Here is a 14724-nt window from a genome sequence, read left to right as displayed (position 1 = left end):
GATCAGGCAGATTTGTCAGTCATGAACAATTTTGTTGAAAACCATGCAAAGAGGGCTTTATTATTTAGTGGTCGCCTAGATGGTTTACAGTCTTGTCTTGAATGATGTGTCCGTAAGTTTTCCAACCATAGACATTAAGCTGACTGGATGATGATTTCGAGCATTGATTTATTTCCTTTTTAGAAATTGGGTTTTACAATAACAAGCTTCCATTTCTCATTTCTTGCCACTTTCATTGTCCTGGGTTAAAACTGATTAGGGCCTGCTATTTTAATTTTTTTTCATTTTGTTTACTGTTGATACATCTTCACCTGTTATATCCATGTCACAAATTTTTTTTATCTCTTGGCCTTAGGACTAAATTTGGGACATGAGCTGTATCTTCACTTGTAAATACAAATGCTCAAAAGTCATTTAAAGTCTGTGCCATCTCTTTTCTGTCATGAACCAAATTGCCATTTTCAGTCATTAATGGACCACTCAACTTGGTAATGACACTCTTGCTTTTAACTTGCCCCTAAAATTCCTTTAGGTTTGTTATTTTCGGCAGTATACACTTCATACTGACATTTATGTATGTTTTATTCTTTTTGCAGTCTTACACAATTTGCTCCCTCAAACTGGTTATTGGTATCTCAAAGCTTCTTATGTACTGCTTTCTTGCATGACAGAGATAGCCCTACGTCATCGTTCCACCTTTTTGGCTTCACATTAGAAAGGGACAGTTTACTACTTTGAACATTTTACTGAAGTTTTCCTAAACTTTATCCATATGTATGGCTTTCATTTGTAATATCGTCCCAAGTTTGCCTGTCAGGAGCAATGTGTAGCTCTTTGAAATTTGCAGGTCTAAATTTTTTTCCCAACTCTTGTGTTGACTAGCATTACGGGCAGTCTTGAAAGTTAACTCAAAAAAAGTAATTCGCTGATGATCATTTGAACCAAACTTAATCTTTCTAAATGAGATCCTCATTTGTACTTAGAACTAAATCAAATATAATCTCATCCTTTGTAGGTTAATCAACTAATTGTATCAGAGCTCTATGATAGATTTAGGTAAAACCCATAACTTAAGCTTCTGAAATGGGATATTCCCCAATTAAGATAGTGGCAGTAAAGGCTAAAAAGTGGCACTGGAGTTCTTTAGTTATGGAGAGACTGTTGCCATAGCCACCCTTTTGAGGGTATTCCAATTGGAACAGGCATCAGAGATATAGATAGATATAAGATAGTGGTATGTTAGAATCTTTGATTGAATCATTCTCATTGCTGATTTCTGCTATTTGATGATAGTCATCTGCTTCAGGTGTCTCTGCTCAGGGCTTGTAAACTAATTTTGCTGTTATTTTCTTTTGGAACTTACCCTTGATTTCTTCAAAAATGAGTTCATTTATCAGCAGCTACTAAATTTTTCAGCACAGGAGTTAGGTAAGGTGTAAGAAAGAGCAAGACATAACTGCATACTTTATTTCCCATATCACCATTAAGTATAGTATACCCAGAAATGGCATATTCATTGAGGAAATCTCTCATATCAAACAAAGAATTTAAGATTTTTTTCTGATATCTAACAAAGAATTTAAGATACTGTTTGTCATAACTTTCTAACTACATTTACTCTAACTCCCGAAATTTGTTACAAATACTTTTTGCATTAGCATAGAAAAATTCTGATATATGACAAAGACTTATTTGTTGGTATATATATGGAATCCAGAGAAGCTCTGGTGCTTTTATTCTTCTGAATTATTTTAATTGTGTATTTAACTAAATCCAAGCTCCAGCTAACGTTAGCAGGACACTTGCCATCTTTAGTGTGCGTAATCACCTGTATTTTCTCAAAAATCATGTTCTGTGCTTGGTCATATCACCAGTACTATTACCTTTAGTTTTTCATTGATACATGTGGGTCTCTTGCACCCACAAAATGGAGGTAAAAATAAGAAAAAATTAATGTGTTATACTTTAGTAAACATGGGTCATAAGGAGAGTACTCAAAACTGGCTGGATTGGGTGATGGTTGGTTTAATACTGATCAATGCAGTCTTTCTGTTGGTTGAGTGCACAGGTCATAGAAAAGTAAGACAAGTTTTTGTTGTATTTTCATGTATGGATCTTTTTGGAATTTTTATCATGCTGACAAGAGATTGAGAGAGCTGCTGTATTGTTACCCATGGGAACTCTCTTCCTATGAAAGTTTAAGGAACTTGATATATATAGGCTACAAAGAATCAAGGTTTTATGATAATTTATGCTTGACAAGAAATTGATATAAGAAAATGTACTCAGATTGAGAGCTGTTGTTTGAAAGAAACTGATTAGTTTTATAAGATACCAATGTAGTATAATAAAAAGTCATGTAACAAAAAGATGAAAAAATCAAGTGTGAAAGATGGAGGGACATACTTTTCAGGTAAAGTGAGAAAACGAGAAAGGTCTAAGTGCTGAAACTAATCATGGAAAACAGAACATGTGGATTAAAAACTTTTCCTGATGATCCTGAGGTGACAAATAAATGGTTTGTAGCTGTTGAGAATCACTTTCATAGTTTTATAGCATAAGAGATGAACACTGTACAGTGGCTCTTCCTCTTAGCAAAATGTTATAGTTACAAATTGTTTGGTAGGTAATTTTGCTCTTGGTGATGATCACTTTACACTGATGTAAAGACATTCATTTATGAGTTACTTACGAAAATGCTTTGTTTACAGCCCAAAGGTTTCGATCCAAGAGGTCCTCTGGCTCACGTTGGTGGTGGTCCTGACTTTACTCCTGATTATGTGAAGTCAACAATGGGTAATAAGGTAATATTAAAGTCATTAAGCAAGTAAGTTTAGTGAATAAATTTGTCATTTCTCATGAAAGTGTTTGAGTAGACATTTGTGACTTATGTTAAAGCAGTATTTCCTTACTATTTTTATTTTAGCAGGCGAGAATGGTTAGCCGCAATAGTCAGCAGCGACGTGAACCAGGTGGGCCAGTGAATAGAGGTGGTGGTCGAAGTGTACAGGCCAAAGTAATAATTATCCCTCACTCAGCTGGACGAGAACCAAAGCTGAAGACAGCTGAGAATGCATGGAAACCTTCAGTTAAAGAGAACAAGGCAGCAGATGATGCAAAGGCACAGAAGGATGAGGCAAGTGTTACTTTTTTTTTTTTTTTTTTTTTTTTTTTTTTTTTTTGCTAAGTCTCTCTCTCTCTCTCTCTCTCTCTCCCAACAACTATTTAGCCAAAAAGAAAAGAAAGGTATAACTTATGCATAGCTACAAATTGCAGATATTTATTTTTGCTTTGTCGCTGTCTCCCGCGTTTGCGAGGTAGTGCAAGGAAACAGACGAAAGAATGGCCCAACCCACCCACATACACATGTATATACATACACGTCCACACACGCAAATATACATACTTGTACATCTCAACGTATACATATATATATACACACACAGACATATACATATATACACATGTACATACTTCACACTGTTTGCAGATACAAATGATAATTTGGTAAACCTAGAAGCCTCTCAGTAGGGGAGATACAGAGTTAAGTCATCAAGAATACCAAAGAACATACCAGAAGGTAAATCCAACTAGAATATATGATAGTCCAACCAGAAAGTTAAGGATTAATCTGTGTATTGCCAGGAGAAAGAATAACAACATGCATGGAACAACTCCAGAAACATTTGATTCTGTAACATCCACTTTAAAAAAAAAGATTCTCCCAACCCTTAGAACTTGGGTATTTCAAGTCACCAGCTTCTGCAGTTTCTCACCCTAATCAGCCACTAGTGTATCATCACTAAACTCATCCACATACACATGTATATACATAAACGCCCATACACGCACATGTACATACATATACATTTCAACGTATACCTACACGTACATACACAGACATATACATATATACACTGTATATATTCACATATGCTGCCTTCACCCATTCCTGTCGCCATTCTGCTATACATGAAATAACATATCCCCCCATCCCCCAGCAAGGTAGCACAAGGAAAAGACAAAAAAAGGACACATTCATTCACACTCAGTTTAGCTGTCATGTGTAATGCACCGAAACCACAGCTCCCTATCCACATCCAGGCACCACAGAACTTTCCATGGTTTACCCCAGACACTTAACATACCTTGGTTCAATCCATTGACAGCATGTCGACCCTGATATACCACATCGTTCCACTTCACTCTATTCCTTGCATGCCTTTCATCCACCTGTATGTTCGGGTCCCGATTGCTCAAAATCTTTTTCACTCCATCCTTCCACCTCCAATTTGGTCTCCTGCTTCTCCTTGTTCCCTCCACTTCATGTACATATATCCTCTTTGTCAATCTTTCCTCACTAATTCTCTCCATGTGTCCAAATCATTTCAACACACCCCCTTCTGCTCTTTCAGCCACGCTCTTTTTATTACCACATATCTCTCTTACCCTTTCATGACTTACATGATCAAACCACCTCACACCACATGTTATTCTCAAGCATTTCATTTTCAACACATCCATCCTCCTCCGCACAACCCTATCAATAGCCCATGCCTCGCAACCGTATAACATTGTTGGAATCACTATTCCTTCAAACATATCCATTTTTGCTTTCTGAGATAACATTCTCCAATGCTCCCAGAACCTTTGCCCCCTCCCCCATTCCCCAATCTGATGCTCTGTACATGCCTTCACCCTCTCAATCAATACCCTCCCATATAATTTACCAGGAATACTCAACAAACTTATACCTCTGTAATTTGAGCACTCACTCTTATCCCCTTTGCCTTTGTACAATGGCACTATGCACGCATTCCGCCAATCCTCAGGCACCTCACCATGAGTCATACATACATTAAATAACCTTACCAACCAGTCAGTAATACATACATAATATATACATACTTTTTTTTTTTTTTTTTTTTCTCATACTATTCGCCATTTCCCGCGATAGCGAGGTAGCGTTAAGAACAGAGGACTGGGCCTTTGAGGGAATATCCTCACCTGGCCCTCTTCTCTGTTCCTTCTTTTGGGGGGAAAAAAAAAAAAGAGAGAGAGGGGAGGATTTCCAGCCCCCCCCCCCAGTCGCCTTCTACAACACGCAGGGAATACGTGGGAAGTATTCTTTCTCCCCTATCCCCAGGGAAAATACATACATATATATATATATATATATATATATATATATATATATATATATATATATATATATATATATTTATATATATATATATATATATATATATATATATATATATATATATATATATATATATATATATATATATATATATATATATATACACATACACATACACACGCACATATACACACACATATACATATATATACATATGAAAATATATATTTATTTTGCTTTGTCGCTGTCTCCCGCGTTTGCGAGGTAGCGCAAGGAAACAGACGAAAGAAATGGCACAATATTATGGTATGTTTTTTCGGGATTATTGCAGTTCTGTAGCTCATAAAACATTAACAACTCGGTGCACTTTTTCCAGACAGATGCTCTTCCCTCTGTGTATTGTCTGAATGGGCAGGCCTCCAAAATTTCTTGAATTGTGTGTTTGCAAAATTGATTGATAGTGTAGGAAGGTAACCCTGCAGTTTGAAAAGATTTGCGTGCATATTGCTTTTGACAAAAGGTAAACAAAATATTTTCTTTAATGTATCCATGTTTTTTATTTCTAGGTGGTGAAAACAATGAGGGGAATCTTGAATAAACTTACACCAGAAAAGTTTGAAAGATTAGTTGATACAGTGAAGGCATTGCCTATCAACACCACAGAAAGACTTTCTGCAGTTATTGACCTCATTTTTGAAAAGGTATGTGGGTATTTTTATCAGTTGTAAATTTCTATGAAATGTTATTGTGCTATTGTAACATGGTTCTGATTATTTTCCCTTTTACAGGCTGTGGATGAACAGGGGTTTTCTTCTACATATGCTCAGATGTGTCATGTTCTCTCCTTGATGTCCGTTCGAGGAAGTGGTGCTGATTCTGGAAACTCCGGTAAATCAGAAGTCAAGTTCCGGAATCTCATCATTAATAAGTGTCAAAAGGAATTTGAAAAGGATAATATTGATGAATTCAAGTGTAAAAAATGCAAGGAGATAGATGCCTGTACTGATGTAAGTTTTTAAACTGAAATGCAGAGTTCAGTTCTTTTCATTATTTCAATTTAAACTTTTTAAGGTTCTTATAATAGAGAAAATAGTGGGTAGTGGTTGGTTGGCAAACACTGACCAGGGAGGTATATGACTAGGACTACCTGTCTGGATATCAGGAGGGTTAGTGATGGCTGTGGAGTGTGCCAGCAGTTTTGGAAAGAGGGGCAAGTATGCAGTCTGTTGTGGATGAGAGCTTGGGAAGTGAGTCAGTTGTTCGCTGATGATACAGCGCTGGTGGCTGTTAGGGTGAGAAACTGCAGAAACTGGTGACTGAGTTTGGTAAAGTATTGTGAAAGAAGAAAGTGGTTGTCTCAGCACATTAACATCCAAAAGTCTCTTTCCCATGACCATCAATTAACACATAATCCAATATTGCTCTTTGGCCATCTCCCACTTACATATGTATATCTCTTTTTAAACCAGGTAATCCCAATCACCAATCTTTTTTCAGCACACAAATCTACAAGCTCTTCACCATTTCCATTTACAACACTGAACACCCCATGTTCTCCAGTTATTCCCTCAACTGCCACATTACTCACCTTTGCATTTAAATCGCCCATCATTATAACCCGGTCTCAAGCATGAAAGCTGCTAACACAGTTGCTCAGCTGCTCCCAGAATACTTGCCTCTCATGACCAGGTTCATGACTTTTAACTTATGGTGGAGCCTGGCAACACCACAACTGCATATTTAGAAGTGATCATAAAAAATAAGCTGATGCAAACAATATGGTAATGACTGAGCTGGCAAGAGTGGGACTGACAGGGTTGGGATGTAGGCAGATGTGGTTTGCTGCTAGATGTATGAGCAGAGCTATTCTTATGGCAAATGCATACAAGTAGTAATTAAACCCACTTAAACCAAATTTTTTTGATCAGCATTCAAACACACAATTTGCAGATGAAAACTTTGAGACTATAGATAATGCATAAATTAGGTAGTATTAGTAGTCATTAGTGACATTAGGTTGGAGCCTCTGCAAACACAGTGCTAACAGCTCTCTACGTAGCAGTGGCTTTTTTTCTGTGGTTAGTGCTATGTGCTGCCTTTCAGCAGAATGGTAGGAGCAACAGATAGAAGTAGAAGGTAGGATTTTTAGGTTGAGACATGAGGTAGAAAGGTAGAAGTAGTTGGTAGGAATATAATGTAGAAGTCAGTTGGAACATTAGGTAGGAGCCTGTACAAACACAGTGCTAACAGCTCTCTACGTAGCAGTGGCTTTTTTCTGTGGTTAGTGCTATGTGCTGCCTTTCAGCAGAATGGTAGGAGCAACAGATAGAAGTAGAAGGTAGGATTTTTAGGTTGAGACATGAGGTAGAAAGGTAGAAGTAGTTGGTAGGAATATAATGTAGAAGTCAGTTGGAACATTAGGTAGGAGCCTGTACAACACAGTGCTAGACTGGCTCTCTACGTAGCAGTGGCTTTTTTCTGTGGTTAGTGCTATGTGCTGCCTTTCAGCAGAATGGTAGGAGCAACAGATAGAAGTAGAAGGTAGGATTTTTAGGTTGAGACATGAGGTAGAAAGGTAGAAGTAGTTGGTAGGAATATAATGTAGAAGTCAGTTGGAACATTAGGTAGGAGCCTGTACAACACAGTGCTAGACTGGCTCTCTACGTAGCAGTGGCTTTTTTCTGTGGTTAGTGCTATGTGCTGCCTTTCAGCAGAATGGTAGGAGCAACAGATAGAAGTAGAAGGTAGGATTTTTAGGTTGAGACATGAGGTAGAAAGGTAGAAGTAGTTGGTAGGAATATAATGTAGAAGTCAGTTGGAACATTAGGTAGGAGCCTGTACAAACCAGTGCTAGACTGGCTCTCTACGTAGCAGTGGCTTTTTTCTGTGGTTAGTGCTATGTGCTGCCTTTCAGCAGAATGGTAGGAGCAACAGATAGAAGTAGAAGGTAGGATTTTTAGGTTGAGACATGAGGTAGAAAGGTAGAAGTAGTTGGTAGGAATATAATGTAGAAGTCAGTTGGAACATTAGGTAGGAGCCTGTACAAACCAGTGCTAGACTGGCTCTCTACGTAGCAGTGGCTTTTTTCTGTGGTTAGTGCTATGTGCTGCCTTTCAGCAGAATGGTAGGAGCAACAGATAGAAGTAGAAGGTAGGATTTTTAGGTTGAGACATGAGGTAGAAAGGTAGAAGTAGTTGGTAGGAATATAATGTAGAAGTCAGTTGGAACATTAGGTAGGAGCCTGTACAAAACACTGTGCTAGACTGGCTCTCTACGTAGCAGTGGCTTTTTCTGTGGTTAGTGCTATGTGCTGCCTTTCAGCAGAATGGTAGGAGCAACAGATAGAAGTAGAAGGTAGGATTTTTAGGTTGAGACATGAGGTAGAAAGGTAGAAGTAGTTGGTAGGAATATAATGTAGAAGTCAGTTGGAACATTAGGTAGGAGCCTGTACAAACACAGTGCTAACAGCTCTCTACGTAGCAGTGGCTTTTTCTGTGGTTAGTGCTATGTGCTGCCTTTCAGCAGAATGGTAGGAGCAACAGATAGAAGTAGAAGGTAGGATTTTTAGGTTGAGACATGAGGTAGAAAGGTAGAAGTAGTTGGTAGGAATATAATGTAGAAGTCAGTTGGAACATTAGGTAGGAGCCTGTACAAACCAGTGCTAGACTGGCTCTCTACGTAGCAGTGGCTTTTTTTCTGTGGTTAGTGCTATGTGCTGCCTTTCAGCAGAATGGTAGGAGCAACAGATAGAAGTAGAAGGTAGGATTTTTAGGTTGAGACATGAGGTAGAAAGGTAGAAGTAGTTGGTAGGAATATAATGTAGAAGTCAGTTGGAACATTAGGTAGGAGCCTGTACAACACAGTGCTAGACTGGCTCTCTACGTAGCAGTGGCTTTTTTCTGTGGTTAGTGCTATGTGCTGCCTTTCAGCAGAATGGTAGGAGCAACAGATAGAAGTAGAAGGTAGGATTTTTAGGTTGAGACATGAGGTAGAAAGGTAGAAGTAGTTGGTAGGAATATAATGTAGAAGTCAGTTGGAACATTAGGTAGGAGCCTGTACAAACCAGTGCTAGACTGGCTCTCTACGTAGCAGTGGCTTTTTTCTGTGGTTAGTGCTATGTGCTGCCTTTCAGCAGAATGGTAGGAGCAACAGATAGAAGTAGAAGGTAGGATTTTTAGGTTGAGACATGAGGTAGAAAGGTAGAAGTAGTTGGTAGGAATATAATGTAGAAGTCAGTTGGAACATTAGGTAGGAGCCTGTACAAACACAGTGCTAACAGCTCTCTACGTAGCAGTGGCTTTTTTTCTGTGGTTAGTGCTATGTGCTGCCTTTCAGCAGAATGGTAGGAGCAACAGATAGAAGTAGAAGGTAGGATTTTTAGGTTGAGACATGAGGTAGAAAGGTAGAAGTAGTTGGTAGGAATATAATGTAGAAGTCAGTTGGAACATTAGGTAGGAGCCTGTACAAACACAGTGCTAACAGCTCTCTACGTAGCAGTGGCTTTTTTTCTGTGGTTAGTGCTATGTGCTGCCTTTCAGCAGAATGGTAGGAGCAACAGATAGAAGTAGAAGGTAGGATTTTTAGGTTGAGACATGAGGTAGAAAGGTAGAAGTAGTTGGTAGGAATATAATGTAGAAGTCAGTTGGAACATTAGGTAGGAGCCTGTACAACACAGTGCTAGACTGGCTCTCTACGTAGCAGTGGCTTTTTTCTGTGGTTAGTGCTATGTGCTGCCTTTCAGCAGAATGGTAGGAGCAACAGATAGAAGTAGAAGGTAGGATTTTTAGGTTGAGACATGAGGTAGAAAGGTAGAAGTAGTTGGTAGGAATATAATGTAGAAGTCAGTTGGAACATTAGGTAGGAGCCTGTACAAACACAGTGCTAACAGCTCTCTACGTAGCAGTGGCTTTTTTTCTGTGGTTAGTGCTATGTGCTGCCTTTCAGCAGAATGGTAGGAGCAACAGATAGAAGTAGAAGGTAGGATTTTTAGGTTGAGACATGAGGTAGAAAGGTAGAAGTAGTTGGTAGGAATATAATGTAGAAGTCAGTTGGAACATTAGGTAGGAGCCTGTACAAACCAGTGCTAGACTGGCTCTCTACGTAGCAGTGGCTTTTTTCTGTGGTTAGTGCTATGTGCTGCCTTTCAGCAGAATGGTAGGAGCAACAGATAGAAGTAGAAGGTAGGATTTTTAGGTTGAGACATGAGGTAGAAAGGTAGAAGTAGTTGGTAGGAATATAATGTAGAAGTCAGTTGGAACATTAGGTAGGAGCCTGTACAAACCAGTGCTAGACTGGCTCTCTACGTAGCAGTGGCTTTTTTCTGTGGTTAGTGCTATGTGCTGCCTTTCAGCAGAATGGTAGGAGCAACAGATAGAAGTAGAAGGTAGGATTTTTAGGTTGAGACATGAGGTAGAAAGGTAGAAGTAGTTGGTAGGAATATAATGTAGAAGTCAGTTGGAACATTAGGTAGGAGCCTGTACAAACACAGTGCTAACAGCTCTCTACGTAGCAGTGGCTTTTTTCTGTGGTTAGTGCTATGTGCTGCCTTTCAGCAGAATGGTAGGAGCAACAGATAGAAGTAGAAGGTAGGATTTTTAGGTTGAGACATGAGGTAGAAAGGTAGAAGTAGTTGGTAGGAATATAATGTAGAAGTCAGTTGGAACATTAGGTAGGAGCCTGTACAAACACAGTGCTAACAGCTCTCTACGTAGCAGTGGCTTTTTTCTGTGGTTAGTGCTATGTGCTGCCTTTCAGCAGAATGGTAGGAGCAACAGATAGAAGTAGAAGGTAGGATTTTTAGGTTGAGACATGAGGTAGAAAGGTAGAAGTAGTTGGTAGGAATATAATGTAGAAGTCAGTTGGAACATTAGGTAGGAGCCTGTACAACACAGTGCTAGACTGGCTCTCTACGTAGCAGTGGCTTTTTTCTGTGGTTAGTGCTATGTGCTGCCTTTCAGCAGAATGGTAGGAGCAACAGATAGAAGTAGAAGGTAGGATTTTTAGGTTGAGACATGAGGTAGAAAGGTAGAAGTAGTTGGTAGGAATATAATGTAGAAGTCAGTTGGAACATTAGGTAGGAGCCTGTACAAACCAGTGCTAGACTGGCTCTCTACGTAGCAGTGGCTTTTTTCTGTGGTTAGTGCTATGTGCTGCCTTTCAGCAGAATGGTAGGAGCAACAGATAGAAGTAGAAGGTAGGATTTTTAGGTTGAGACATGAGGTAGAAAGGTAGAAGTAGTTGGTAGGAATATAATGTAGAAGTCAGTTGGAACATTAGGTAGGAGCCTGTACAACACAGTGCTAGACTGGCTCTCTACGTAGCAGTGGCTTTTTTCTGTGGTTAGTGCTATGTGCTGCCTTTCAGCAGAATGGTAGGAGCAACAGATAGAAGTAGAAGGTAGGATTTTTAGGTTGAGACATGAGGTAGAAAGGTAGAAGTAGTTGGTAGGAATATAATGTAGAAGTCAGTTGGAACATTAGGTAGGAGCCTGTACAAACACAGTGCTAACAGCTCTCTACGTAGCAGTGGCTTTTTCTGTGGTTAGTGCTATGTGCTGCCTTTCAGCAGAATGGTAGGAGCAACAGATAGAAGTAGAAGGTAGGATTTTTAGGTTGAGACATGAGGTAGAAAGGTAGAAGTAGTTGGTAGGAATATAATGTAGAAGTCAGTTGGAACATTAGGTAGGAGCCTGTACAAAACACTGTGCTAGACTGGCTCTCTACGTAGCAGTGGCTTTTTTCTGTGGTTAGTGCTATGTGCTGCCTTTCAGCAGAATGGTAGGAGCAACAGATAGAAGTAGAAGGTAGGATTTTTAGGTTGAGACATGAGGTAGAAAGGTAGAAGTAGTTGGTAGGAATATAATGTAGAAGTCAGTTGGAACATTAGGTAGGAGCCTGTACAAACACAGTGCTAACAGCTCTCTACGTAGCAGTGGCTTTTTTTCTGTGGTTAGTGCTATGTGCTGCCTTTCAGCAGAATGGTAGGAGCAACAGATAGAAGTAGAAGGTAGGATTTTTAGGTTGAGACATGAGGTAGAAAGGTAGAAGTAGTTGGTAGGAATATAATGTAGAAGTCAGTTGGAACATTAGGTAGGAGCCTGTACAAACCAGTGCTAGACTGGCTCTCTACGTAGCAGTGGCTTTTTTCTGTGGTTAGTGCTATGTGCTGCCTTTCAGCAGAATGGTAGGAGCAACAGATAGAAGTAGAAGGTAGGATTTTTAGGTTGAGACATGAGGTAGAAAGGTAGAAGTAGTTGGTAGGAATATAATGTAGAAGTCAGTTGGAACATTAGGTAGGAGCCTGTACAAACACAGTGCTAACAGCTCTCTACGTAGCAGTGGCTTTTTTCTGTGGTTAGTGCTATGTGCTGCCTTTCAGCAGAATGGTAGGAGCAACAGATAGAAGTAGAAGGTAGGATTTTTAGGTTGAGACATGAGGTAGAAAGGTAGAAGTAGTTGGTAGGAATATAATGTAGAAGTCAGTTGGAACATTAGGTAGGAGCCTGTACAAACACAGTGCTAACAGCTCTCTACGTAGCAGTGGCTTTTTTCTGTGGTTAGTGCTATGTGCTGCCTTTCAGCAGAATGGTAGGAGCAACAGATAGAAGTAGAAGGTAGGATTTTTAGGTTGAGACATGAGGTAGAAAGGTAGAAGTAGTTGGTAGGAATATAATGTAGAAGTCAGTTGGAACATTAGGTAGGAGCCTGTACAAACACAGTGCTAACAGCTCTCTACGTAGCAGTGGCTTTTTTCTGTGGTTAGTGCTATGTGCTGCCTTTCAGCAGAATGGTAGGAGCAACAGATAGAAGTAGAAGGTAGGATTTTTAGGTTGAGACATGAGGTAGAAAGGTAGAAGTAGTTGGTAGGAATATAATGTAGAAGTCAGTTGGAACATTAGGTAGGAGCCTGTACAAACCAGTGCTAGACTGGCTCTCTACGTAGCAGTGGCTTTTTCTGTGGTTAGTGCTATGTGCTGCCTTTCAGCAGAATGGTAGGAGCAACAGATAGAAGTAGAAGGTAGGATTTTTAGGTTGAGACATGAGGTAGAAAGGTAGAAGTAGTTGGTAGGAATATAATGTAGAAGTCAGTTGGAACATTAGGTAGGAGCCTGTACAACACAGTGCTAGACTGGCTCTCTACGTAGCAGTGGCTTTTTTTCTGTGGTTAGTGCTATGTGCTGCCTTTCAGCAGAATGGTAGGAGCAACAGATAGAAGTAGAAGGTAGGATTTTTAGGTTGAGACATGAGGTAGAAAGGTAGAAGTAGTTGGTAGGAATATAATGTAGAAGTCAGTTGGAACATTAGGTAGGAGCCTGTACAAACACAGTGCTAACAGCTCTCTACGTAGCAGTGGCTTTTTTTCTGTGGTTAGTGCTATGTGCTGCCTTTCAGCAGAATGGTAGGAGCAACAGATAGAAGTAGAAGGTAGGATTTTTAGGTTGAGACATGAGGTAGAAAGGTAGAAGTAGTTGGTAGGAATATAATGTAGAAGTCAGTTGGAACATTAGGTAGGAGCCTGTACAAACACAGTGCTAACAGCTCTCTACGTAGCAGTGGCTTTTTTCTGTGGTTAGTGCTATGTGCTGCCTTTCAGCAGAATGGTAGGAGCAACAGATAGAAGTAGAAGGTAGGATTTTTAGGTTGAGACATGAGGTAGAAAGGTAGAAGTAGTTGGTAGGAATATAATGTAGAAGTCAGTTGGAACATTAGGTAGGAGCCTGTACAAACACAGTGCTAACAGCTCTCTACGTAGCAGTGGCTTTTTTCTGTGGTTAGTGCTATGTGCTGCCTTTCAGCAGAATGGTAGGAGCAACAGATAGAAGTAGAAGGTAGGATTTTTAGGTTGAGACATGAGGTAGAAAGGTAGAAGTAGTTGGTAGGAATATAATGTAGAAGTCAGTTGGAACATTAGGTAGGAGCCTGTACAACACAGTGCTAGACTGGCTCTCTACGTAGCAGTGGCTTTTTTCTGTGGTTAGTGCTATGTGCTGCCTTTCAGCAGAATGGTAGGAGCAACAGATAGAAGTAGAAGGTAGGATTTTTAGGTTGAGACATGAGGTAGAAAGGTAGAAGTAGTTGGTAGGAATATAATGTAGAAGTCAGTTGGAACATTAGGTAGGAGCCTGTACAAACACAGTGCTAACAGCTCTCTACGTAGCAGTGGCTTTTTTCTGTGGTTAGTGCTATGTGCTGCCTTTCAGCAGAATGGTAGGAGCAACAGATAGAAGTAGAAGGTAGGATTTTTAGGTTGAGACATGAGGTAGAAAGGTAGAAGTAGTTGGTAGGAATATAATGTAGAAGTCAGTTGGAACATTAGGTAGGAGCCTGTACAAACACAGTGCTAACAGCTCTCTACGTAGCAGTGGCTTTTTTCTGTGGTTAGTGCTATGTGCTGCCTTTCAGCAGAATGGTAGGAGCAACAGATAGAAGTAGAAGGTAGGATTTTTAGGTTGAGACATGAGGTAGAAAGGTAGAAGTAGTTGGTAGGAATATAATGTAGAAGTCAGTTGGAACATTAGGTAGGAGCCTGTACAAACCAGTGCTAGACTGGCTCTCTACGTAGCAGTGGCTTTTTCTGTGGTT

The 14724-nt window shown here is 39.7% G+C and overlaps 1 protein-coding gene across 1 annotated transcript in view; it reads left to right on the top strand.

Annotated features, from left to right (window-relative positions):
• The window catches only part of LOC139757009 (uncharacterized), a 438069-nt gene that overhangs the window by 356229 nt on the left and 67116 nt on the right, over positions 1 to 14724 (top strand). Inside the window, 4 exon segments of the mRNA XM_071677374.1 lie at positions 2712 to 2804; positions 2927 to 3136; positions 5710 to 5844; positions 5932 to 6150. Of these exon segments, the coding sequence (XP_071533475.1) occupies positions 2712 to 2804; positions 2927 to 3136; positions 5710 to 5844; positions 5932 to 6150 (657 nt within the window).

Source organism: Panulirus ornatus, chromosome 1 (genome assembly GCF_036320965.1).
Source record: "Panulirus ornatus isolate Po-2019 chromosome 1, ASM3632096v1, whole genome shotgun sequence".
Lineage (NCBI taxonomy): Eukaryota > Metazoa > Arthropoda > Malacostraca > Decapoda > Palinuridae > Panulirus > Panulirus ornatus.
The sequence above is the reverse complement of the archived record's forward strand: the minus strand, read 5'-3'. Positions and strand labels throughout refer to the sequence as shown.